Source organism: Carcharodon carcharias, chromosome 13, assembly GCF_017639515.1.
Source record: "Carcharodon carcharias isolate sCarCar2 chromosome 13, sCarCar2.pri, whole genome shotgun sequence".
Classification (NCBI taxonomy): Eukaryota; Metazoa; Chordata; class Chondrichthyes; order Lamniformes; family Lamnidae; genus Carcharodon; species Carcharodon carcharias.
In genome coordinates this window covers 21,073,180-21,098,360 of record NC_054479.1, presented here as the reverse complement: position 1 = coordinate 21,098,360, position 25,181 = coordinate 21,073,180, and the positions used below count along the sequence as shown (strand labels likewise).

The 25,181-nt window shown below is 43.9% G+C and overlaps 1 protein-coding gene across 4 annotated transcripts in view; it reads right to left on the bottom strand.

Moving 5' to 3' along the window:
- Positions 1-25,181, bottom strand: part of smtnb (smoothelin b) — a 416,118-nt gene that overhangs the window by 113,840 nt on the left and 277,097 nt on the right. For all 4 annotated transcript variants that reach the window (XM_041203610.1, XM_041203611.1, XM_041203609.1 and 1 more), the window contains one exon: positions 18,056-18,114. In XM_041203610.1, coding sequence (XP_041059544.1) covers positions 18,056-18,114 — 59 coding nt within the window. The remainder of the gene's footprint in view (positions 1-18,055; positions 18,115-25,181) is intronic.

The following is a 25,181-nucleotide window of genomic DNA, read 5'->3' as shown; positions in this document are numbered from 1 at the left end:
TACAATTCCAACAGTATTACCAGACAAAGCTCAACCCTCATCCTTGTGGAATCTTACACCTATCATTGTGTGGACCCATTATAATCAATGAAATAAGGGAGCAATAGACGATGTGTCTCCCCAGCCTTACAATAAAGAGAGAGCCTTTGAAACTTGTTATACCTGCAGAAGCACTAATAGCCACTATCTACGGTGAACAATGGATTTTGATCAGAGATATCGGGCGGAATTATCCGTGTCTGCTGGCATTGGGCGTCATGGTGGGCCTGAGTGGACAATATGGCTGGAAGGCCAAAATCGGTTTGTAACATCGTGAAACAAGTTTGCAATCGTCTGCTCTGCATGTCAATGGTGGCCATGTTTCCTGCCACTGCACGTCAGGAACTTCATTATAATACATCTGCATATCATTATAAGCCCAGCTCACTGGAATCACCCCCCACTGTGGATCATCTGGGCATGTCATTGTGATTGCACACCGACATGTTTAACAATTGAACATAAGCAACGTGCACCTGGCAAGCTGCACTTTGCTCAGGACTTCAAGGTTTGTTTGCCTAACTTGTTTTGGGCAGCACTCACATTCATCAGCGCCAGGTTTTGCAGGCAGCACCACATCACTTTTAGGGGGGCTTTCTACATATGAAAGGTGTGAGGTGGGGTGGCTTTTCAACAGTTGCAAGGCTATGGCTTGCTTGAGGATGGGGAAGGAGTGGCCTCAGGCAAGGGAAGAGGCTGAAAAGCTCGGGTATTACTGAGGAAGGGCGGGTATTACAGAGTGTGGGGATACACGTTGACCTGTGCAAGTGGCCGCAAGAGGGTGAGGGCTGAGGAGGCAGTCTCTAGAGGGGATGAGTCCGGATGGAGATGTCAGGGTGTGAGAGAGAGAGAGAGAGAGAGCGCAAGTGGTGAAGTCCCTTGAGCAGGAGTGAGTGAGATGCCAGTGAATGTGTGATGGGCTTGTATGAGAGTTTAGAGTGGTAAGATGGTTGCCTTACCCTGGTGACATGGATGAGGTCATTCATCCTCTTTCTGCACTGGATGGCAAACCTTTTCTGTGCAGTGTTGGCACTGACCACCACTGCCACCGCCTCCCAAGCCGGAGTGGTGACACTGTTGGGCTTCCTGCAGCCAGAACGGGGGTAGAGGACATCTCAGCAGGCTCCAATAGTGTCCAGAAGGCGGCCCGGGAATGTGTCACTGAATAGGGGGGTTGCAGTCTTTTTGCCTTTTGGGGCCATGTCTTCTATGCAGCAGTCCTGGGCTGGAAGCACTGAGAGGTGTGTGTGCAGCTGCACTTTAAATACGGCGCCCAGCATGAGGAAGTGGCGAGTTGACAGCGTGGGGGGTGAATCAGAGGCCGCCCACCAGTAAAACGGTGTGTTTCCCAGGAATGCATGATTAATGAGGCGGGAGTGGGACGATATGGTGCGAAAACCTGCCATTGTGGCCAGCGGGTAAAACGTCCTTTTCCTCATCCGCTACCGCACTTAGTGCAAACCTCGAAAGTTTCTATGGGCGGAATCAAACTGTTAACCTGAAACTGACTCATCAATGGACAATCCCCCATGACCCAAGATCCTTGGGAAAGGTTTAATGCTATATTCCTGGACTCCCAGGGCAGTATACTGTTAACATCCATCCTGCAGGACTCCAGGCTGACAACAAAGCCTGTCTTAAGTCTAAACCTCCTCAAAGCCTGGTTCTCTGAAAGATTCCTGCCATCACCTGTAGAGCGGACCAAGTCTCTGTATACCAACCTCACATTGCCATGTCATCACCAACTTTGAAGGAATTTGGCAACCCCTGCTCTCAACTAGCCTGAACTTTATCTCCTACATGATGGAACCCCTCACTGGACTCTGACATTTACATTAATTAAGATCCATATCTCTGTTTTTTTTTAAAAAGTTATTCCAGGTTGTAAAACTCTTTTGTTTCTTATCTCCTTCTTGTGGGCATGTAGTTGAGACGATCATCCCCGGGTTTGAATGTGTGAATAAATACTACTTTTGATTTAACCTTAAAGAGAGTTTTCTGCGGGTCACTTTAAAATCGACTTCTCAAATAGAGGGTTTGGGGAAAAACACCCCAGCCTATTTCAAAAATTAAAACACCTCCGCTTACGGACAGATGGCAAGAAAAATAAAGGAATTCAGTTTGCCTCTCTCTCCTGTCCATAACAATGTAATGCACTAACTGGGCCGGAGGTAATCTTGGCACCCAATTAGTGACACCAAATGTTACCAGGAAGCAGGAGCTACCTGCATGGCACGAGTGGCAATGGCAGATGGCAACCATAATGAGGCATGCTGCTGCCTTGCAGAAGACAGCAGGTAGAAATTCAAAGGGCCAGCAGCCTCACTGAGTACGGAAGTGGCCAAATTGTCAAATGATAGGGAATACACACAATCCAACGCAAGGTCCCCTAGTCCCGAAATTTTTCAGCTTTATAAAGAACCTCTAACTTCTGCCTGCATTGAAACTGTCAGCTGTGCACCAACATGCACCAGGCTGCTCAGGTTTGGCAATTTACAAATTGAAAATGGCCTTCCTGCCCTTTCTAGCCTGTTTACAAGCTCCTCAAGAGGCTTAACAGGCTGCTAATGCTCCAGAATAATTTCAGACCATTTGCAATAGCAGCAGTTCATCAAAATCATCTTATATATAAGTTGGTTGTCTGGCCCTTAAAATAACTCTAGCACACAGCCCAACTTGCAGCTGAATGCTTCACCTTTGGTAAGTGACATGGAAATTTGTTGAATGAACCTGCATTGTCCAAGCTTGCTAAATGGGCACCACATTAGCTGGCTGGATTGATAGAATAAGGATGTACTAATTTACCTCCACACTTGCATGAGCTTCCTTCTCAAGACGGTGGTCTTGGTGGGCAGTATTGAAGCAGCTGGCAGTGCAGCACACACTTCCAGGAGAGAATACGGCTTCAGCAACACTACTGATTCACATTTCATGCCCACTAATTTTGGTTTCAAATAGTACAAGACATATATTCAAGTACATATTTAAGGTTTGTATGATCAATTAAATTATTATTTATACTTTCGGCAAAAACACGGAACATTAAAGTGAAAATATGGGAAAAAATTGGATAAGAACCAAAAAATGAGTGCAGGGATCGTAATGCGATATTAACCTGCACCCATTCAAAGTAATGCAAGCATCACACAAACTTCATTTTGTCTGCTCATTATAGTGGCATGAAACCCAGTGCTAAATACATTGTTGACTGGCCACAGGCCTCTGCAGAGGGCCTAAGGTCATTCAAGGCTCACACTACTTAACCCAGCTTGCACTCCTTAAAGCCTGCCTGCGCCTCTTGAAGAGGAGGTACATTTTGGTTGCAACAGATGCTGGAGGTGACTGGGGAAGAGTTTCGGATTTGCAACTGGAGGAAATATGGTGCAACAATGTACAGAGTGTGCTCCAAGGTTCTCTGACACAGCATTGGAGGCCTTAGCCCAGAAGGTTAAGAATAGGAGAGGCAAAGAAGCACTCCAGACAGACACTTAGAAAGCAGTGGCAGCAGATTAACCACTGTCACACTGTTATCACATACTTCCGGCAACTTGTAGGGCAAAAAAAATGTTGAACTGAAGGATGAGAGGAAAATTCCACCAGGGCACCCTGTAAGATGCCGTCCTTCAGCAAAATCTGAGCCATTATATTTGAAAATTTTGGAATACTATACACCTTCAAAAATAACCTTAACCTTTCTCCCATCCTAGAATTGTACTTCCCTTATAAAGAATAACAAATGGGCTGAAATATTTTACAAGACAGGAATGGATTCAAAGGTGTTAATCCTCAAGAAGATTTCGGTTCAAGCCATGAGATCTGATCACAGAACCCTGCCATCTGTTGCTCTGCTGTATAAAGGAATAATACTGGAAAGCATTTTTGAGGGTGAAGCACAGCCTGTGTTCTATGTAAGACAAGCAAATACAGTTTGAGGGGTATTTTTACATCATTATGATTTTTTTTCTCAGTACCATGATACCCAACACTGACAAACATTGGCGTCGCACAATCCAGTTATGTGAGTTGAGATGAATCACTGTTCCATAACATGATCTGAACTGAACTGTTTTATCACATGGTCCATTTGATGTAATTGAACTATATGCTTGCAAATTCAGCGATATCATTTTAAATTTGCTGCATGTTACTGGAAACTCATATTCTCCAACAAATGCATATTCTCCATCAAAGAAGGATCTTTATTTTTGGAGATTGCCAAAATGTGAAATACAGCTGGTTTTTACCAATTGGCTAAGCAAACAAATCTACATTAACTGCTTATTATTGTGCTAAGTAAATCAATCTGTTAACATCTCCTTTAAGCAGAAAGTGAACCTCCCTGTCTCAATCACACAATATCAAATGCCATTCTACCTTTATGTTACAATTCTATTATACTCAAACAGATGTAGCACATACATAAACGCTCCCCAATGAATATTACATAGGACGTACAAATTTAACCTACTTTTTAAAAACACTTCTAAAGTAGTATGTTCTTTCTGACTGGAGGATGGAATTTCTCCAAGTTGGACTAATCCATTCACAATTTAGGTAAGGCCTCCTCCAACTCTTAACTCTTCATGGGTTTTTCCACAGAACTGTGTTATATGTGCACACAACATTTGGAATATTAATACTCTTTCTGGTCAAATTACTTTGAATTTACTTACATCTTCTTTGGGAGGCATACATTTAAAGAGAACATTGCAGGATTACAGTGGTTTACCTGATTATTAAATGACACTTGTAGTGTTGAGTTTATAACATAGTAAGTTCCCAGTTCAATTCCAGTTTAGATTGAGTTAAATTGATTTTAATCAATGAAGCAGAAAAAGTATTGTAAATGGTCAAAGTGTTAACAGGTTGAGGAAGGGAATGGAATTCCTGACTGATTCCTTTCTGGAAAGTGTGTATTGCAGGTGAGAAAAGGATCTGCTCAATTGTGGGATTATCTCACTGTTCAGGTTCTTAAGTGAAGAATGGTGGAGGTATTGTAACCTTGTGCTAGTGCAATATAGGTCAGTATGAGTCAATGTCTTAGGTGGCAGCAGGGAGCCAGAAAAATTGCATTACAGGGTTAAAAACAAAAAACTGCGGATGCTGGAAATCCAAAACAAAAACAGAATTACCTGGAAAAACTCAGCAGGTCTGGCAGCATCGGCGGAGAAGAAAAGGGTTGACATTTCGAGTCCTCATGACCCTTCAGCAGTTCTGAAGGGTCATGAGGACTCGAAACTTCAACTCTTTTCTTCTCCGCCGATGTTGCCAGACCTGCTGAGTTTTTCCAGATAATTCTGTTTTTGTTTAGCATTACAGGGTGATTCACTGAAACAATAAAGCAGAAGACAGGAGGAACAATTCACAGTCTGAGCCCTGGGTTTAAAAAACATTCTATGTCAGTACAATGATAAGCAATCCTACTTAAAATGAACACCCAAAAATTAAAACTTTCAAAAGCTGAACGTCTTCACAGTTTAGCTCCATTGGGACAGTTTATAAACTGAGCATTAAGGAGCTTCTTGGACAACTGAATCAGACTTCCACTTCCCTTTGTAAAATGTTAACACAGTTAGCAATTCGCATCTTTACTGTTAGTGAATAAAGTTATAGACATTCATCATCTGAAATTAACAGCAAATTCAGATATGAAATTACCTAATACACTGTAAGATTATCATCCTACAGCTCCCCGGTCACACAACAACAATTAATTTCTACACCAGTTGCTTACAAATACATAGGCCACATAAATTCTTACCTCAGTCCTCCTTTAATTAAAAACTATAACCTAACTTTCAACTTGGTATTGAACTGGAGAAATGCAAATTCTGAGAGAGGACAGAATTCCCAACAGTCCAGCATTGAATCACTAATATTTTAATGAATTAACAAGATCATTACCCAGAATACTACAGTCTGACAAGCTGCTCACCTGATAACTAGACTCTGGTGAACTAACTATACAAATAAGCCAAAACCTTTAATCTCATAACCTAGCTGTGCTGATTATCAAGTGTCTCAAATCTATACTTAATCCCTCCAATATACAGGTTGAATCCCTCAATCACCATCACTAAAACAGATAATCTGGTCAGTTTTCTTATTGCTGTTAGTGAGACCTTGCTATGAAATTGGCTACTGTGGAACAGTGTTTTGAGGTCCTATAAGGCACTATAGGAATATGAGTTTTCTTTCTTTAACATTTTTTTTAAAAGATAAGAATGGCAGGAAGAAAGAATAGCAGACACCAACATGAGTTACCCTTACTGCTTACTCAATGATTTCAGAGGGATCAAGCAATGTATATGTACCTGGGTTGACCTCCCATGGCATTGCACATTGGAAGTCAATTAAATGTAGTCTTTAAGTGAAACAAGATTAAAAAGCAGGGGTTAGTTTAACCAAGCCATACAGGTGTATGATCTTTAATAAGATATAGCTAGATAAATGATACATAGAAAATACGTTTAATACATCCAGTCCTTATAAATTAATAATATAATTTTTTTAAACTATATAAACACATTAAAATCTCATTTCTGCATGCACCCCATCAACCTTTTCTATATAAAGTCCTATGTGCAAATCAAGTTTAGTAGCTGCAAGATGCAGAACTAAGGCACTGCAGAGTCACCAACAGAAGTTTGGAATGGGGTCTGGGAGCTGGGGGTTGGGGGGCAATGCAAGTATAGACTAGTAGCCTTCTGCTTAGCAAAACGATGGTTTGCACCTTGGTCATCAACTCTATTAAATATTGCCTGGTGTGGCTCAGGAGCTCCACTCTATCATGGTAGTCTCTGCTGCAGATGAAGGCAGTGGGCTGAGATGGTGCAGGAATCGGCCTCGGTTTTTTCTGGGTCCTCTTCCCAGCCAGTTGAGCTTTCTTTCACCTCTTCTAATGCCCCTCCAAACAGTCAGCCTCCAGAGGCCATGGCACCAAGACAACTGTCTTCCAGTTGTCTCCCAAATGCACATATAACATGGCAAGTTTATACTGGTAATTTCCATTAGAAATTAAAACATAGAATTTCATAATGGAAAAAGTTGACACAAAACTGTGATAAGAACATCACATCAGAAAGTAAGGTTTTGTAGAAGTATGTGCAGATCTTAAAGATCTTACAGCTTAATAAAATATCAGAAATGATTTAAAATTCTTGTCAATATGTATAGGATTGTGCATCAATCTAATTAATAGCCTATAAAGCATAACAGCTTCAAATTGTTACTATACACAATCTTATTACTAAGTTTGCAATTCTCTTCCTAATGTCATTACATTTAAGTGATATTGCTAATATCCAATAATCTACATAAAAATAAGTGTGCAGCATAAGTCAGGCAATAAGATCAAAGTACAGAAACAAGATGTTTAAATTTGGAAATTAGAAAGAGATATGTACTGACAATTGGAAGGAGTCATTTTCCATTTTGGAGTCATTTTAATTTTTAAATGTGGAATTTGAGGCAGTGCAACAGTTAAACGATATTTTCATTAATTATTTTATTCATTCAGTTTAAATTTTAAGATCATTCTTCACATATTTGGATTGTGGAAATTTCAACAGCTTGTGTACCTATGTAAAGAAATACTATAACTATTAATTCCTCTAGTAGCAACAATAGTTAGTAAATACATTAGAACTTAAACACAATCCATTAGTGAATGGACTAGTGCTTTGGGTGATTATATCTTCAAAGAAATTCAACAATCAAATTAACTACGGTCAAATGCTGACAAGAGTAGAGCATTAGTTAAGCTGAAGCCTTTTCAAAATTAAGTAATGAACAAAATAATCTTGTTATATTTCATTAGTGCACCTGAATTTTAAAAAAATCTCGATTCTTATCAGTCCAATATTTGACAACCCATTACATAGGGAATTGCTACCCAAGTTTAAGAAGGAGATGAGGAGGATTTTTTTCTCTCAGATGGTTGAGAGTTTTTGGAACTCTTCCCCAGAGAGCGGTGAAGGCAGGGTCATTGAATATTTTTAAGGCAGAGGTAGATAGTGAAGAAACTAACCAGGGAGTCAAAGGTTATCAGGGATAGGCAGAATGTGGAGGTGAGGCCACAATCAGATCAGCAATTATCTTGTTGAATGGTGGAGTTGACCCGAGAGGCCGAATGGCCTACTCCTGCTCCTAATTTGTATGTTCATATGTAGGACTGAAATCCAACCATCTGAATCTGAAGTTGTCTCAATTTCAGATTGGGGCCTGCAACCACTAGTATTACTGCTGTGGAAACTGATTAATTTAGTTACATTAACGTTATTGACTCAACTACTTGTATGTCCTGAATTATCACAAAGCAGTATGGCGTCAGTAGTTCTATTCATTATAACCTGCTAACTGGAATGAGCTGGATTACAACAAAACCCAAGTATCCTTCAGCTCAATGATTAGACTTCTGTTTTGCAGAGGAATACATTTTACCCTTATTAGAACTAATGGTCCCTAGGCTGACACTTCAGTGCAGTACTGAAGCATGAGATATTAAACTAAGGTCCCCTGTTTGATCTGTGCTTCTAGTGCACATTAAGCATTCCATGGCATTACTTGAATAAGAGCAGAGCCTAGTATGCTGAGAAATAATCCTCCCTCAAGCAACACCAAACAGATAAACTGATCATTAAAAACAAAAAACTGCGGATGCTGGAAATCCAAAACCATAACAGAATTACCTGAAAAAATTCAGCAGGTCTAGCAGCATTGGTGGAGAAGAAAAGAGTTGACGTTTTGAGTCCTCATGACCCGTTCTGTTGAAGGGTCATGAGGACCCGAAACGTCAACTCTTTTCTTCTCCACCGATGCTGCCAGACCTGCTGAGTTTTTCCAGGTAATTCTGTTTTGGTTTTAAACTGATCATTAATTTCACTGCTATTTGCAGGGTCTTGTTGATCACAAAGTAGCTGCAGTCACAACAGTTAGCAGTCACTGCATTTCGAAGTAATTCATGTTGCAGAGTGCTTTGAGATGTTTCTATGTTGTGGTAAGGAGCTGTTGAAAAGCAAGCTTTTATTATCCAACAAAATTCACTGAAAATCCAGAAAGCACTGCTGTCCTACTGCATTCAAACTCAAAGGTAAATACATCTATTTTACTTTATGAAATTTGTAATCTGCCAATTTTTAACTCTGGTCTCTGAAGATGTAAATTTATATTGATGCAGATCAAGTACTTGGCCACCCTCCGATACCTCACCAACTATCCATTCTTCAAGTATGAGTCTAGACATAGAGAACAAGGGTGGAAATTTGTGCTCTCACTGGTGGTGAGCTTGGAGACAGGGAGAGCATGTGCTTAGATGGGATGATGGTGAATTGGAAACCTGCCCCCTTCGTGCCTCTGCCCAAATTAATTTCTGGCGGAAAAGTCCATGGTCAACTTCCCTGCTCTGCTGCCAATTGAGGGCCTTAAGTGGCCAATAAATGACCACTTAAGGGCCTCATACTGCCACTGCTGGTATTAAACCAACTGTAGGCTGGCCTGTCACCACACGGCCTGTATGACAAGTAAACCTGTGCGGGTTGCTTGTCACCATTTTATTGGTGAGGGAGGTGGTCCCTCGATCAAAGGCACTCAGTGCCTGATTGAGGAACTGGACATCAGGGAGGTCCGCTGAGAATCACAAACCCCTGCCCTTACTGCCGACCACCTATGCCCCTCTCCTCATGACCGTCATCCTGCGAACCCCTCCCCCCATATTATTTACTTGTGGCTTGGGCCGCTTTGCGATCCTGGGACTCCGGTGCCTTTCCTTCCAGCAGCAGCCACCACCTCCCCTGTGGCACTGCTGTGCAGAAGAGCTGCCAGCCTCAGATTGGCCGGAAGCTCTCAGTAGGTGAGAGCTCTGGCCCTGGGGTCATGATCCCAGGGGAGGGTCCACCGCTAACTTAGCCACTGGCCTAGCCACTGCCTGATTGGCTTCTGGTTCGGTGGGTCTTCCAGAAAAAAGGCAGTACAGGTCTCTCACTTGCTCTCCAGCTAGCAGGCAAGACCCCCAATGCCTCAACAAGATTCCACACCAGGGATGGAAAGCTTTGCCAATCTTCACCTTACTGCAAAGGGACCAGTTCCACTTAAGCACAAAAAACCCATCCATCATCGGCAAACAGAATTACACACCACTTGCACTGTTTAGATGCTGATCATGAGTGTTGTCTGATTTGTCCAAGTATCCAGTGTTTAATGATAGACAGATCAAGTACTAGAAACCTTTGAGCAGCTAGCACCTGTGCAAGTACCCAAGAAGGACTGGCTTGCACAGGCCCAGGAATCTTTTGGAACAAAAAACACTGTTTTGCAGGCAGCACGGAGCCTGTTAGTATGCCAGCACTGTGGCAGCTAACTGCCTGGCGCTCACCACACTCAGCAATCCAAGAGCCCCCATGTCAGCATTGCTTTCATTTTGACAAGAGACTTGGGAGTCTGCCTCCAATATGATGGAAATTCAGCAAGGGCCAGTGAGGCATGTTGTAGGAGGTAAAAGCTTTGTCACAACCCAGAGATGAACCCCATTTGGTGGGCAGGGGTGGGAATACATGGAGAAAGCCAAGGCCTGAATTGTAGCTGGTTTCTTGATCATGTGAGCTATCGCAGCGAACCTCAATCATATCCTCATCAGGCATACAAATGTGCATATGCTCTTGAATTGCTCACTGTATTGCAAATAGAAGCAAGAGCCCTGGTTTGGGAGCCAATATTATACAACCTATCAGTATATTTTTCCAAAGTCAAAGGAAGGGTTTATTTTAAAAAGTCCATGGTGCTCTGGCTATTGGCTATTGGAGCAATTCAACTGATGACCAAGCTGATCAGCTATAACACAGAACTGAACTGCTTGCTTTTCAATCTATTTGGCTTTGTGCCAGACTGGGCAGGAGCTTTATTCGCTGATCCATTAGGATAATTGTTTTATAAAGTTTGTGAATATCTTAATCAGCAGGATCAAATGAGTATTTTTTGGGGGGACAGGAAAATGGCCTTTAGGCTTATTTTAGAAAGTATAAAAGAAAGTCACACGAGCTGCCATACATGAATTCCAGGCAGTAATTGGCACATTTACAAACTCCATTTAAATGAGACTAACTATAAAAAAAGGCTGTTAATCCTTCAAAGAATTACTGTTGTCCTCACAAAAAGAGGGAAAAAAGATATTAGAATAGAGTGTAATAGATTGAGTGTGCAAGTTTCTGGTTGATCTTGAGCCTCAAGGCAAGCCTGTCTCAGCATTGCCCATGTTTCAGTAGAACAGGGAAAGAGGCCACTACCCTATGAAACTTCATAGTGTCCCAGTACGAGCAGAGGGATCTAACCTGCATCAACATTACTATGGGTCTATGTATCATCAATTTTCTCCCCAGGCCACCCTAAGTGCTTTGGATGGGAAGGAAGAGAAGAAAACATGACCAAAATGAGAAAGGGAGAGGTAAAGGAGGGAAATCCTATAAAAAAAGAGGGAGAAGAGTCAGTGACAGAAAGGGGTTCCAGAGAAACCCTAATCCAGAGATGCAAAGTACATTTTTAAGATAGGGCTTCTTAAACTGTGCATGGCGATCCCCAGTGGGGCCAGAAGATCGGGTCTTGAGCTCTAAGGCAGCACTGCCTGTTGTGGAGCTTGGACTGATGTCTGACAGCTGCAAGGCCTCTTTAAATGCTTGCTGTTTTTTGTTGGTGGCGTGACCTAATGGACTGGTTTTTAAGGCCTGTGGTTACTGCAAAAAAAGCCTGTGAATAGTAGTTTTGTCTTTTTTGGAGAAATCCTGCTTTTTCATCAACTCCCCCCATGCTGAACTTCTGTTTTTCCACCCCTGTCGAGACCTAAAGCTAGCCCCCCCTCCCACCACCTCCCACTCAACAACTTTCATCCCCCGAATTTTCAGTCTGGAGTCACACAAAGTCTGAGGCATTAAAATTGGGTCACATCGGGAAAAAGTTTGGGAAGCACTGCTTTAAGATATAGTAACGTGCCAAATGTGTTTATTTAGTAACATTTTGTGTGTGTTGTCTAATACTTAAGCTCTCAACTGATAGAAAAGAAACATCCTATAACATGGGACTGAGTACAGTACCGCCCACACAGTGATGTAAGAAAACACATTCCCAACACCTAGGGGTCATTCTAATGTTGGAGAGAGCCATGTGCACAAGCAAGCATGGAGACAGCTCCTAGCTTGAACCTTTGACTGTATATATTGTTATGAACAATGAACAGTTTTAAGTTGAATTTATATATTACACACACATAATGTATATATTTGTGTGTTAAGAAAGGTACAATGGTTTCAGTTTCATTTAGGTTGTGTTTATGAACATTGATGCCCGGGTGTCTGGAGAGACTTGTGATTAAAATGTCTCAGGTCTTCTGCGTTTGTTTGTATATATACATTTTTAATGAGGTCTTACAACCCCTGAAATTAAAGAGATGGGTTTAAAGGGTTGAAAGAACAGTGATTCTGGAAACAAAACACAAAGTAGAAAAGCTCTACTGATGCCTCAGCAATGGTGATCTAGGGACTCAGAGACAGAAAAGAGTGGAGACAGTGAGTGTTCAGTGTGTGTCAGAGAGAGAATACAGGTATTTTAAGCTTTCTATGAAGAAAAAGATGCAAGACTAGTAGGCTGTAGTTAACTGAATAATCAAATATGAAACTCAGTAAAGTTATCAGGTTAGCACCTCCTCAGAGACTGAGTTTATGGAACTTATTTGTTTGCCCTGCAGTTGAAGAAACAGTGAGTTTAGAGTGTATGTTTGGTTATCTCAGGGAGAGATACAAGTTGCGTGAGAAGCATCCAGTGAATGTTCAGGAATTCACCAGAAGAAAACAGTTTGCAACTGCGCCTGTCTCAAGCAAGAAGCCTTTGTGTCAAGCGAGTGATAACTCTACACTGGTTTATCTGTCTGTAAAGATATTGCTGGGGTAAAGGAATAGTGGGAATTTTGAACTGTCGTCTTGTGTTTGTATTGAGATCTTTCCAACCTGTTCATCTGGTGTAATATAGTTCACTTGTTTCAATAAATATTTTATTCCTTGTATTAAAAGTTCATCAGCAAACTCCTGTTAATTTGTTCAGTAACTTTCCTCCATGATTTCCAAAAAAAATCTATCGAGTCAGGTTTCACTTTGGAATCTGAATTGTCTAGTATTAATAGTAGCTGAGACCGTAACAATATGCACACAGTTCTTGTAGTTAGTAGATACATACAGTTAACCTACTTAAGACTAAGAAGACTTCATTAAGACCTACTGAATAGTATCCAACACCCAACAACACATCCTATTAAATCAAAGTCAATAATTAGTAACTTTGCAACATCTTTCCATGAATTCCATGATGCATATTAAGCAATTGCTTATATAACAAATGCTTATATTTTGGCACTGTTGATTTCATATAATTAGACATAAACAGTGGATGCTGCAAAAATTCATTTAATCAGCCCAACATTTAGGCAGATGATCTGGTCCTTGGCACAAATCTACATACTTAAAAAAACACTGAAAGAATGCATATGGGAGCAAACAACATTACTCCTCTCAAGTTTCAGGGTTCAGAAAATGTGGAGATTCATTATGAGTTCTGAACTCAGCCTGAATCATCTTGTGTGACTGCCTCATAATTCACACTTATCAATTGCAGACCAGCTTTGCCGAGAGATAAAGGCATTGTGTGCTAAATGCAAGGAGATCATGATGTTGAAATGCAGCCAGCATCCCATTGTGCTACCTGCTTATTAAACTGATTGATTCATGCAGCCAGCACTAACTGTCCATTGGCTGCAAACATCAGCAGGGGACCTAAAATCATAACTTTTGAGCACTTCTTACAATTAGCCTACGCTGCTTAAATGCTAAGGGCATTGTGGTTGGAGCAGGTGCTGGCAATCATGCAGGAAGTGAATCTGACTGGGGAAACCATGCAGAATAACATAAAACGGGAGAGTGCAGGCTCCAAGGTTTTCAGATGCTGCCTTGGAGGAGAATGTGGAAAGTAGGAAAGATGTCCTGTAACTGCAGGGGGCTAGGTGGTCCTCCAGACACAAACACAAAAGGCTATGGGAGGAGATAGCTGTCAAAGTCAATGTCAGAAGTCCAGCTACGAGGAGATAGATGTAGTGTTGCGAGTTCAATGACCTCACACAAATGGCTAAGGCCAGTGAACATATCTTCAACAGCCACATCCCACCCCTTTCCACACATACACTTCTTCACTCACCTACTGACAATCATGTCACATCTCACATTCATAGCTTTACCTCACACTTAGCACTGCTGCATGCCTCACATCCACACTTTGTAGCTTGCACACACTGCCAGCTGTTCAGCCATGACAGCCACATCACCCATACATTGCACCACATTCAATGACACATTTTCCTCTCTCTGGCAGGTCAAGATGGTGCTTAACCAGAGACAGCAGGAGATAACCAGGGGATTGTGGACACGCCTGCAAGTCTGAACACTCAAGGAAGAGATGGTGCTGTCCATTAATAGCAATAGCTGTTCCTGTGGCCAGTGGCAAGACGGATTTCACTGAAGATGATGATATCCTCACACCTAAATCTCCTCATGTCCCACTTCTTCATCCCACAATCTCTGTTGACTTACAAGATGGTGTAAGCATGTACCTATTACTTTCCCACCCTCTCCTCTCACCACAACTTTAGCCTTGTGCCTTTCTTCTTTCAGATACCCAAGGAATGCAAACTGGCCAGGTAGTGGAGAAACATAAAGACAGTGATGATGAAGACACATCATCATCCATTTTCACACTCACAGGCACCGACCAGAAACTGACGCTGCATGTAATTTAGAGGATAACAGAGATGAGATCTGCATGTGATTAGATGCAGAATCCATTGCAGCACAAGTAGCTTCCACTAGAAGTCTGGGTGCTGCTATGGAAGCTCAGGCTCAAATTATGCAGGGTCAGCTTGCTACCATGCAAGCTCAGAATGCTGCTATCATGGTTTGGATAGCAACAGATTACTGGGTTGCAAAGGTGCAGCTCTGGGCGAGCGGTTGTAGTTCCATGGAACGTAAACCTTCTGTCCTCTCTCAAGATTACAGTATTCGTGGTCTCATCTCTGCTACTCTGCCAATGCCCTTGCTGTTGCCCGTCAGCCAGCCAACCCAGACTGCTGCCACTCATTCCAAGATAGTGCAGTTTGAAACCGGGCCTCTTAAGCCCAGAGCTGCTCAAGATCATCTCCAAGACCACCTTAGTCCATGCCATTGAAATTCAGCAGCTTTCCACCAGTCATGTTGCAGCCAATAGGGTAACACTACATAGAAACACCTGGATAGCTAAAGGAACATGAATACAGGTATTAAGGCAAGCTTGTCCAATATTTGGCCTGTGAAGCCCCTCTATGTGGCCCCCAGAGCCAGTTTTCAAAATGCCAGTCAAACATGTTCTGCATGGAGCTGCTCCTCCAATCACAGGCCATTTTCTCCTGTGTTTGCTGCTAATGTGGCATGATTTTATTTATAAATTTGGTGTGGAATGTTTATTGTGTGGTGGCTTTTAGTTTTGCCTTGTGGTCAAGATGGAAATATGATCGTCAGTGACAAAGGCAAGGTAAGAGTTGTTGCTTAATGGGCAATTGAGGTTCCAGTCACTGGTATCTCACTCAAAGTAATTCTTCATGCACATTCTGGGTAGAAAGGGGCTGTTCACATTGCCATTACACTCTCTCTTCCTCCAACATTCTCCCTCCACCTAGACCCCTCCCTCTGGATTCTTACCTTCTCTTGATCTTTTCATTGAGAACTGTCGGCATGACATTAGTCGTCTCAATTTCTCTGCTCCTCTCACCCACTCTAACCTGTCTCTCTGTGAATTTGCTGCACTCCATTCTCTCAGGTCCAACCCTGACATTGTCTTCAAACCTACTGACAAGGGTGGTGCTGTTGTTGTCTGGAGCACTGACCTCTACCTCGCAGAGGCTGAGCATCAACTCGCAGACACTTCCTCTTACCTCCCCCTGGACCATGACCCCACCACTGAACATCAAGCCATTGTTTCCAGGATTGTTACTGACCTCAACTCCTCTGGCCATCTTCCTTCCACAGCTTCCAACCTCATAGTCTCCCAACCTTGGACGGCCCGCTTCTACCTCATACCCAAAATCCACAAACAGGACTGTCTCTTTATGGGGTATGTGGAACATTCCTTGTTCCAGACCTACTCCGGCCCCCTCCCACAACTCTTTCTCCGGTACATTGATGATTGCTTCGGTGCTGCTTCATGCTCTCGTCTGGACTTGGAAAAGTTTATTAATTTTGCTTCCAATTTCCACCCCTCCATCATTTTCACATGGTCCATCTCTGACACTTCCCTTCCTTTCCTTGACCTCTCTGTCTCAATTTCTGGTGATAGACTGTCCACCAATATCATTACAAGCCTACCGACTCCCACAGCTACCTCGACTACAGCTCCTCACACCCCGCTTCCTGTAAGGACTCCATCCCATTCTCTCAGTTCTTTCGCCTCCGTCGCATCTGTTCTGATGATGCCACTTTCAAAAACAGTTCCTCTGACATGTCTTCCTTCTTCCTTAACCAAGGTTTTCCACCCACGTGGTTGACAGGGCCCTCAACTGTGTCCAGCCCACCTCCTGCGCATCCTCCCTCACACCTTCCTCTCCCTCCCAGAACCATGATAGGGTCTCCCTTGTCCTCAATTATCACCCCACCAGCCTCCGCATTCAAAGGATCATCCTCCGCCATTTCTGCCAACTCCAGCATGATGCCACCACCAAACACATCTTCCCTTCACCCCTCCTGGCGGCATTCCACAGGGATCGTTCCCTCTGGGACACCCTGGTCAACTCCTCCATCACCCCCTACTCCTCAATCCCCTCCCACGGCACCTTCCCATGCAACCGCAGAAGGTGCAACACCTGCCCCTTTACTTCCCCTCTCCTCACCGTCCAAGAGCCCAAACACTCCTTTCAAGTGAAGCAGCATTTCACATGCACTTCCCTCAATTTAGTCTACTGCATTTGTTGCTCCCAATGAGGTTTCCTCTACATTGGAGAGACCAAATGCAGACTGGGTGACCACTTTGCAGAACATCTTCGGTCTGTCCGCAAGCATGACCCAGGCCTCCCTGTCGCTTGCTATTTCAACACTCCACCCTGCTCTCATGCCCACATGTCCATCCTTGGCCTGCTACATTGTTCCAGTGAAGCTCAACACAAACTGGAGGAACAGCGCCTCATCTTCCAACTAGGCACTTTACAGCCTTCCGGACTGAATATTGAATTCAACAAATTTAGATCATGAATTGTCTCCTCCATCTCCACCCCCTTTCCAATCCCCCTCTTTTTTTTCCCAATAATTTATATAGATTTTTCTTTTCCCACCTATTTCCATTATTTTTAAATGTATTTCCATCCATTGTTTTTTCTCTACCTTTTAGTCTATTTCGATCCCTTCCCTTCACCCCACCCCACCCCCGCTAGGGCTATCTGTACCTTGCTTGTCCTGCTTTCTACCCTTAATTAGCACATTCCTTTTATAATATCACCACCTTCAACACCTCTTTGTCCTTTTGTCTATGACATCTTTTGGTTATCTCCACCTATCACTGGCCCTCTATCCAGCTCTACCCAGCACCCCTTTAAACCAGCTTATATTTCACTTCTTTTCTATTTTTACTTAGTTCTGTTGAAGAGTCATACGGACTCGAAACGTTAACTGTGTTCCTCTCCGCAGATGCTGCCAGACCTGCTGAGTTTTTCCAGATATTTTTATTTTTGTTTTAGAGTATAAGTAAGTGTGTTCATTGTGCTTTTACTATCTTTAACATAACTGGCTATTTAAGAAAGCAGATAGTTATTAGTAGTCCGGTTCTTTGATTTTTGTAAAGCAAAATTCTTCTGTTTTAAGCAATGTATTTTGTGGCTTTATTCCTTTAGTAAATACCTGGGTTTTCAGATTTCCAAAAAAGAAATATAAAAATATTACTGGTCTCTACTGAGATCTTAAGCAAAGCTTACCATCGTGCTGCTGGAACCCAGTGTTCTGAATGGAGTAGCTCGCAAGCCAAATGTCAGCTCTGAGAAAAAGAAGAGAGAAATAATCATTTTACCTATCTGTTATCAGAGCTATCTCAACACTGATCAAATTATCCTTGAAATTATGCTGAAACAAAGAATTGCATAATACCTGATTTTTAAAAATACTTCAATGGAGATATAATTATGTCATTGTACACTCTACATTCCTCCAACTCCTAAATACTTAAAGGGGAACATTTGCAGGGCCAAAGGGAAAGAGCAGGAGAGTGGGACAAATTGAGCTCTTTCAAATAACTGGAAAGATGAGTCTCCTACGTTATCATTCTATAAACTCCAGCCTTGTACATCCCTACTCTCTTCACCCAAACCCTCTTTTGGTAGCCATGCCTGCCAGGTGGTGAAGAATAGAATACTGATGTTCGATCTTCAATTACTTACAAGCTTTTACTTGTAGAGACACATGTTGCATACCCTGCACCTCCAACAAAAAGAACTTAAAACTCTCAGCCTGCTTGTGCTTTATATATGTAAAGCACAGATGAGTCCCCAATTAATACCCACCATCTGAAAACATTTAACATTCAATTAACTTACAATTAACAATGCCTTCAGCCATCTAGGCCCAAAGCTCTGAAATTACCTCTCTTAACCTCTGGCTCTTCACCACTCTCCTTTCAGACCATTCTTAAATACTACATTTCTTGCCAAGCTTTGAGTCATCTTTTCTAATATCTTCTGCTCTGGCTCAGTGTCAATTGTTGTTCAATTATATTACTATGAAGTCACTTGGAATGTTTTCCAACAATAAAGGCACTATATAAATGGAAGTTGTTGTTGACCTCCTTTCCTTATCTATTCCACCTAAACATACCTAGAAGTTGTATTTATGTAGATCCTTTCATGACTACTGAATATCCCAAAGCAATATAGAATTGATGAAGTATCTTTTGAAGTTTAGTCACTGTCATAATTTAGGAAACACGGTAATCAATTTGTACAAAAAATGTACAAAAGTACAACAGCAATATGATAATGGCCATTAATCTGTTTTATGTGATGTTGATTGAGGGATAAATATTGGCCGGAACATCTGGTAAAACTCCCCTGGGTTCATTGTGTCTACCCAAGAAAACAGACAGGAGCTTGATTCATTGTCTCATCTGAAAGATAACACCTTCAACGGCATGGCATTTACTCAGCACTGCACAGAAGTATCAACCTTGATTTTGGTGCTTACCTCCTGGACCTGGACCCCAAGAATATTTAATCACTGATCATGATCCACCTGGAAACATGATTCGGTTATTGCTTTTATTTTAGCCAGTGACACCATGGGCGAAATTCTACCCACCTCCCCCCCTCAATGGGCAGGGGCGAGAACGGAGACAGTGGGTTTGAAAATATACACTACTGCCCAATGTGGCAGTTTGCTGGCACCATCCCGCCCACTGGCCATTTTCTGGAGGCAGGATCAAGGATGGTAGGTCTATCTGATTGCAAGGAGCAGCTAGTCAATAAAGATGAGTAAATGGCCTATTAAGAACAATTCTTGGAGGCTGACTATAGTTTTCCAGTTGGTCTGCAGGACCCCCATGGCATCAGGACCTAGACCAGAAGCCTGGAGTGGCCTCCTGCCAGCAGATCAAGGCCATCCCCACCTGCCTGGCCACAACTGCAGTCACAGGACTCCCTGTGGAGGAGTTTCCTTTCCACAATGATGGCCTGGCAGCTGTGGCCATTTCTTAATCCAAGTTTTAAAACTTGCTGAGAGGGCGCCACCATCTCTTACTTGAAATGGCAGGCTGCAGCACCTTCCCAAGTGGAGAGCTTCCAATTGGCCCTCTAACTTTGAGGGTCTATTCTTTATTTGGACGGCGACCAGGTTCTCTGGCCACTAATTGACCAACTTGGAGAAGATCACTTGCTGGGTGACTGATTTCCATACAATGTTGTGTTGGGTTGGGATCTCCATTTGACCTGGAAGTTGAGATCTCCACCCAAAACCCAAATTCCAGCCCTATGTCACACATGCACACAGACACACACGCACACACACACTACTTAAACAAATTGCTACAGGAAACCAGTAACGGAAGAGATGTTACAATGCTTTTCAATATAACAATTTATGACAGATATAATTATAGAATATTTATTTACTGTAAACATTATTAGAAGATGAAACTATTAACAGTTTGTAAAATCTTTGTTGTTGAGGAGAATTGGTCTGAGCTCCACTATCAAACACAAAAAGAACAGGATATAAGACAGACAGGATACTGAAATAACAATAACTAAACATTTTAAGAATCAGAGGTAAAAAAAGAAACCATAGTAATTGCAAAGCTGAATTTTTAAAAAATGTCATGAATGATTAGAGGTGGATAGTAAAAGCAGGGAGCTGGAATGCAGATTATATGACCACATCATAACTTCTGCCCTTTGTGTTTTTGGACAGCAACTGTTGGCGGTGATTCTGTTTTCCATTCACAACTTCTGTGGAGAAACCCATGTTTCTTTACTTCTCCCATCTTCTTTTGCCTTACATCATCGTTCCTCTTGAAAATCCTAGCCTAAGGGCAGATTTGTCTGATTTGCACAAAGTGCGGTAGCAGGCTGGAAAAAGGACGTTTTATCCATCAACCACACTGGCGGATTATCACGCTATATTGTCCGATTCCGAGCGCATCCCGTCTCATTAATAAAGCATTCCCGGGAAACACGCCAGAGCTCTGGCAGGATGACCCATGTTTTGTCCACCCTGCTGTCAATTTAGTAACACCTCACTCAGGCACGCACGCACGCACGCACACACCTTAATCTGCCCTGTGGATCGTGACCTCATCCCGTCCATGGCACCACTCACTATCCACACATAGGAGACATCCTCCTCATCTGGCCTGACAGGTATCCTGCTTACACTCTCTCCACCTGTCTTCATGCAGGACAAGCTGGCACACAACAAAAGGGAGAGGTCGCAGACTGGCGGAGGAATGCCTGACATCAAAGTTCTTATGGACTTTGAAAATGGAGTCATCCAGCTGGGTGGCGATGATCTGGGCCGTTCTGTGCTGACAATGAGGTCGGCAGTGCTCAACCAAGTGAAGATCCAGCAGTGCAACATCCCAGACAACCATGCTGTGAATCGGTTCCCCTGATCCACAGTCCTCTACCATACATTAATTATCACTCCTTGCTTTTGCAGGCACATCTAGGAAGCAGTGTGGGGGATCATGAGTCAGGTCCTCAACTCAAGTCCTGAAGACACCTCGGAAGAAGAATCTGAGGACACACTAACTGAAGACCCACTCACCCACACCCTCCACCAGCGCAGAGACAAACACCTCAGTGGGACCTCGTTCTAGAGTAGCTTTGGAGTCATAATCTGGTGAGCACATCCAACTGTCTGATCCACAGCAGGTGGCAGCAGTGACTTCCAAGGTTTCTGGCACTCTGAGGGTTGCTGGAGGTCAGAAAACTGCTGAGTCCAAGTCCGATAAAAAGCCTCCGGACTCGGTCATACCTCAGTTGCTGGGGCTACAAAGGCAAGCTCGGGAACATCAGGAAGGGAGACCCGCTGCACTCCTCAGATTGCAAGGCATGATGGAGAAATCCATCCACCTTCAGGCTGGGGTGACATCACTGGCATGACAGTGCATCAAGGTCAACACTGGTAGGGTGATGGGCACCATGGAGACCTTGGTCCAGGGCATCAGCCCCGCACTGCTGCGTGGCTGAACTCCAATACTGACAACATAGTTGGCCTCCAACAGTGTCAATGTGAGAGGGGTGCGGGGCAGCTCAATCTCACTCTAGCTTACCCTTCTACTCGAGAGGTCAGGGGCTCTCAGGCACCCATATGGAGGAGGATCAAAAGGTACACATCCCAGGCCCATCCACCTAGGTGACTCTGGGAGTGTCGCCCATCCGATTTCTCTATTTCTGTGATCCAGCAGCTCCGGTTCCATAGGCAGGGGAGGGTGCCACTGCCACACAGCAGGATCCCGAAAGCAGGCTAGGGTCCTCCAAGTCTCAGCCCTCTAGAGGATGCCCGCCAAGGTTGTCACAGACAAGGCTGCCCCCACATCTGTTGTGGATGTCGGGGAGAAACAAGACATAGCAGCAGGTTTAGGGTTTTAATCACTTGTACTTAATGTTCACTATTGTTAATAAACTCCCAAGAATGACTCCTTGCTGATGGCTCCTTGTTCTGATGAGCAGTGTTTGCGTCACTCAGATGTGAAACCTTGGTTCCTGCACGAGATAAAGACAGGTGTCTCAGTCCAGGGTCTCTTCCCTTTTTCACACCAAACTGGACACATTAGTGATGCTTGCACCTTAATGGTGCTTGTTATTGCTGCCAGAATGTCATGGGAAGACGTCACAGAGTTCCGTCATTCTCTCCGTGTGCTCTCAGCACCTTTGAGGTGGGGCTGGCACCCCATCTCTTCAGCATCTGTGACCAATGATGGTGTGCTCCTGAAGGGGTCAGGTGCTGAAGGCTGACAAAAAGCAGGTGAATTTAAAGTTTCACAGCTGCATTTTCAAGATATGACCCTGATGACAGAGCACAAGTGAGCTGCCCTCAGCCAGACAGGAGTCAGACATTCGTAGAGGCAATGTGAAGACGTATGGAGTGTCCTCACTGCATATCATCATCATCCTCCTGGAATCTAGCGACTATTAGGGCCTCTGCTTCATCTCCATGACATGAGCCTGAGTGCTGAGGGTATGTGTGCTGCCATCAGCCACACAGGAGTCAAACATTGACAGATGCAAGGTGAGGATGTCAGGACTGTCCTCTCTGCACCTCGTCATCCTCCTCTACAAATCTTGTGGCTATCAGGGCCTCCCATGTGCGCCTGCCTCGTCTGGACAGTGCGATGGTCTCATAACCAGCATCCTTACCTTCAAGGACCTCATCATTGTTATCCCCGTTGCTCCTTTGACATCCTCCTCATTGGAGGATACATACAGTTCCTCCATCTCCTCCTGAGCCAGATCCTCCCCCCCTTGCAGTACCAGGTTGTGGAGCGCGTAGCAAGCCACAACGATGCACGGCACCCTCTGGGGACTGTATTTCACTACGCCACCAGACCTGTCAAGGCACTGGAACCTCATTTTCAAGATGCTTATCGTTTTCTCTACCAAAGCCCAGGTCATGGCATGAACCTTGTTATACCATCACTCTGCTGCACTCTGAGGCCTCCACACAGGCATCAATCAGCCACATGCTCTGTGGGTAGCCCTTATCCCCGAAGAGCCAACCCTGCAGCCTCTCGGGACCCTGGAAGGTGTCAGGGATCTGAAACCTGCTGAGGATGTAGGAGCCATGGAAACTCTCTGGGAGACTTGTAGGACACGCTTTTGGTGGTCGCACATCAGCTGAACATTCAGTGAGTGGGAGCCTTTGCAGTTGATGTAGTTGATTGCTTGTTGCCACGGAGTTCTAAGCTCCATGTGATGGTACCCTCCACTGTGGCAAACCAGAGATTGCCGCAAATCCCAGCGCTCTTGTTTCCTGGCTTCCCTGATCTGGGGTGAAATGCACAAAGTTCTATGCCTTTGTGACAATGGTGTCCGTGACCTCCTGGATACACTTGTGCATGGAGGCTTGCGAGATCCTGCAAAGGTCACCTATGGAGCCCTAGATGGAGCTACAGCCATAAAACATTGAGCGCCGTGGTCACTTTCATGACCACTGGCAGCAGATGTCCTCCATTTCCCCATGGTGCCAAATCCTGTAGTAGGTGGCATTATATGGCTGACCATTTCCCTGACGTGTGCAATTTTCGGTGACACTGATTCTTGGTCATCTGCAAGAATGACAGGTTCCATCTATAGACCCTGGTTCTCACGAGGCACCTTCAAGCAAGGGCTCACTGTGGATCTTTAGCTTCATGTGCAACAGGCCCTGCCACCCCTTCATCTTGAGGGAAATGCTCCTCCCTTTGCCGAGCCAGGCACCTCCACCACTCTCTTCTTCTTTTTCTTCTTCTTCTCTGGTCTCTGTAAGCCTTGAGACATACCTCTATATCTCCAGGCTCCATGATCCTAATGTTCTCCTCCTGCAGGACCAAAGAGAGAAACCTGTGGGTTACTCTCTTGGTTAAGTATGAAGGCCCCTTCAAGCATGCTGGAGAGTGCTGGCCACCACTTGAATGCCCAGCGCGTCATGCATTCATTGGTGTCTGAAACCCCACTCACCTCCGCCCCACTTCACTTGATCGATTAGCAGCAGCTTCGGCCACTGGAATGCATGCTGTGCTCTCAGCTCGGGCGCAGGCATTCTCCTAACCCATAACGCAAGGTTGCGCTGTTAGCTTGAGCCATAATGGATACTGATCCAAACCTTAATAAAGACATTGCAAGGGGCTGTGAGTACCTCCAACAGTGATTGCACCAGGCCACCTTTCCCAAGGGATTGTACAACTTGCCCACTAGGCCAATTGCTTTGCTGCCCCCTAAAACGCACATTAATTTGCAGTCTGTGCATGAGGGGTGAAAAGTTCTGAAGCATTTGGTGGCACTTTCATGCTTTTGCATTGCTTGAGTAAACAGAAAAGATTCAGAGAAAAGACTTCAAGCATGTCAATGGAGCTGCTGCTGAACAGTCTTAGCTGCGGAAGAATACTCACTTTTAACAGGCTTTTCCAAATGCGTGGCCACGTCCCTCACCTCCACACCCACCGGCATATACTTGAGTACTTTCTTCCATCCATGTTGCCTTTTCCCCCATCCCTCCCCGAGCACGACCCGCACTGGAACCCTTGCCCCAGCACTGCACTGAAAGCCAGCCAGGAAAAAGCGACTTGCCTGTGGCCCCTGCATATGTGTGGCGCCTCTTCCTTGATGTCTTACAGGCGATGTTCGCGAGCACTGCACAAGGTTGTGTGCACTCACCTCTGAGTTCCCCTCAAAGTTCAGGTCACTTGGTGCATGCCTTTTAAAGGCAATCACAGAGCACGCTGTTCTGAAGTCATGCAAACTTGGGCAGTAAATTTAATGCAGGGGATGATTCCAGTGAGCCATGCTTATAATTAGATGCAAATATATTAAAATTACATTCCTGATGTGCGGCAGCCCGCCATTGATGAGTGGAGCA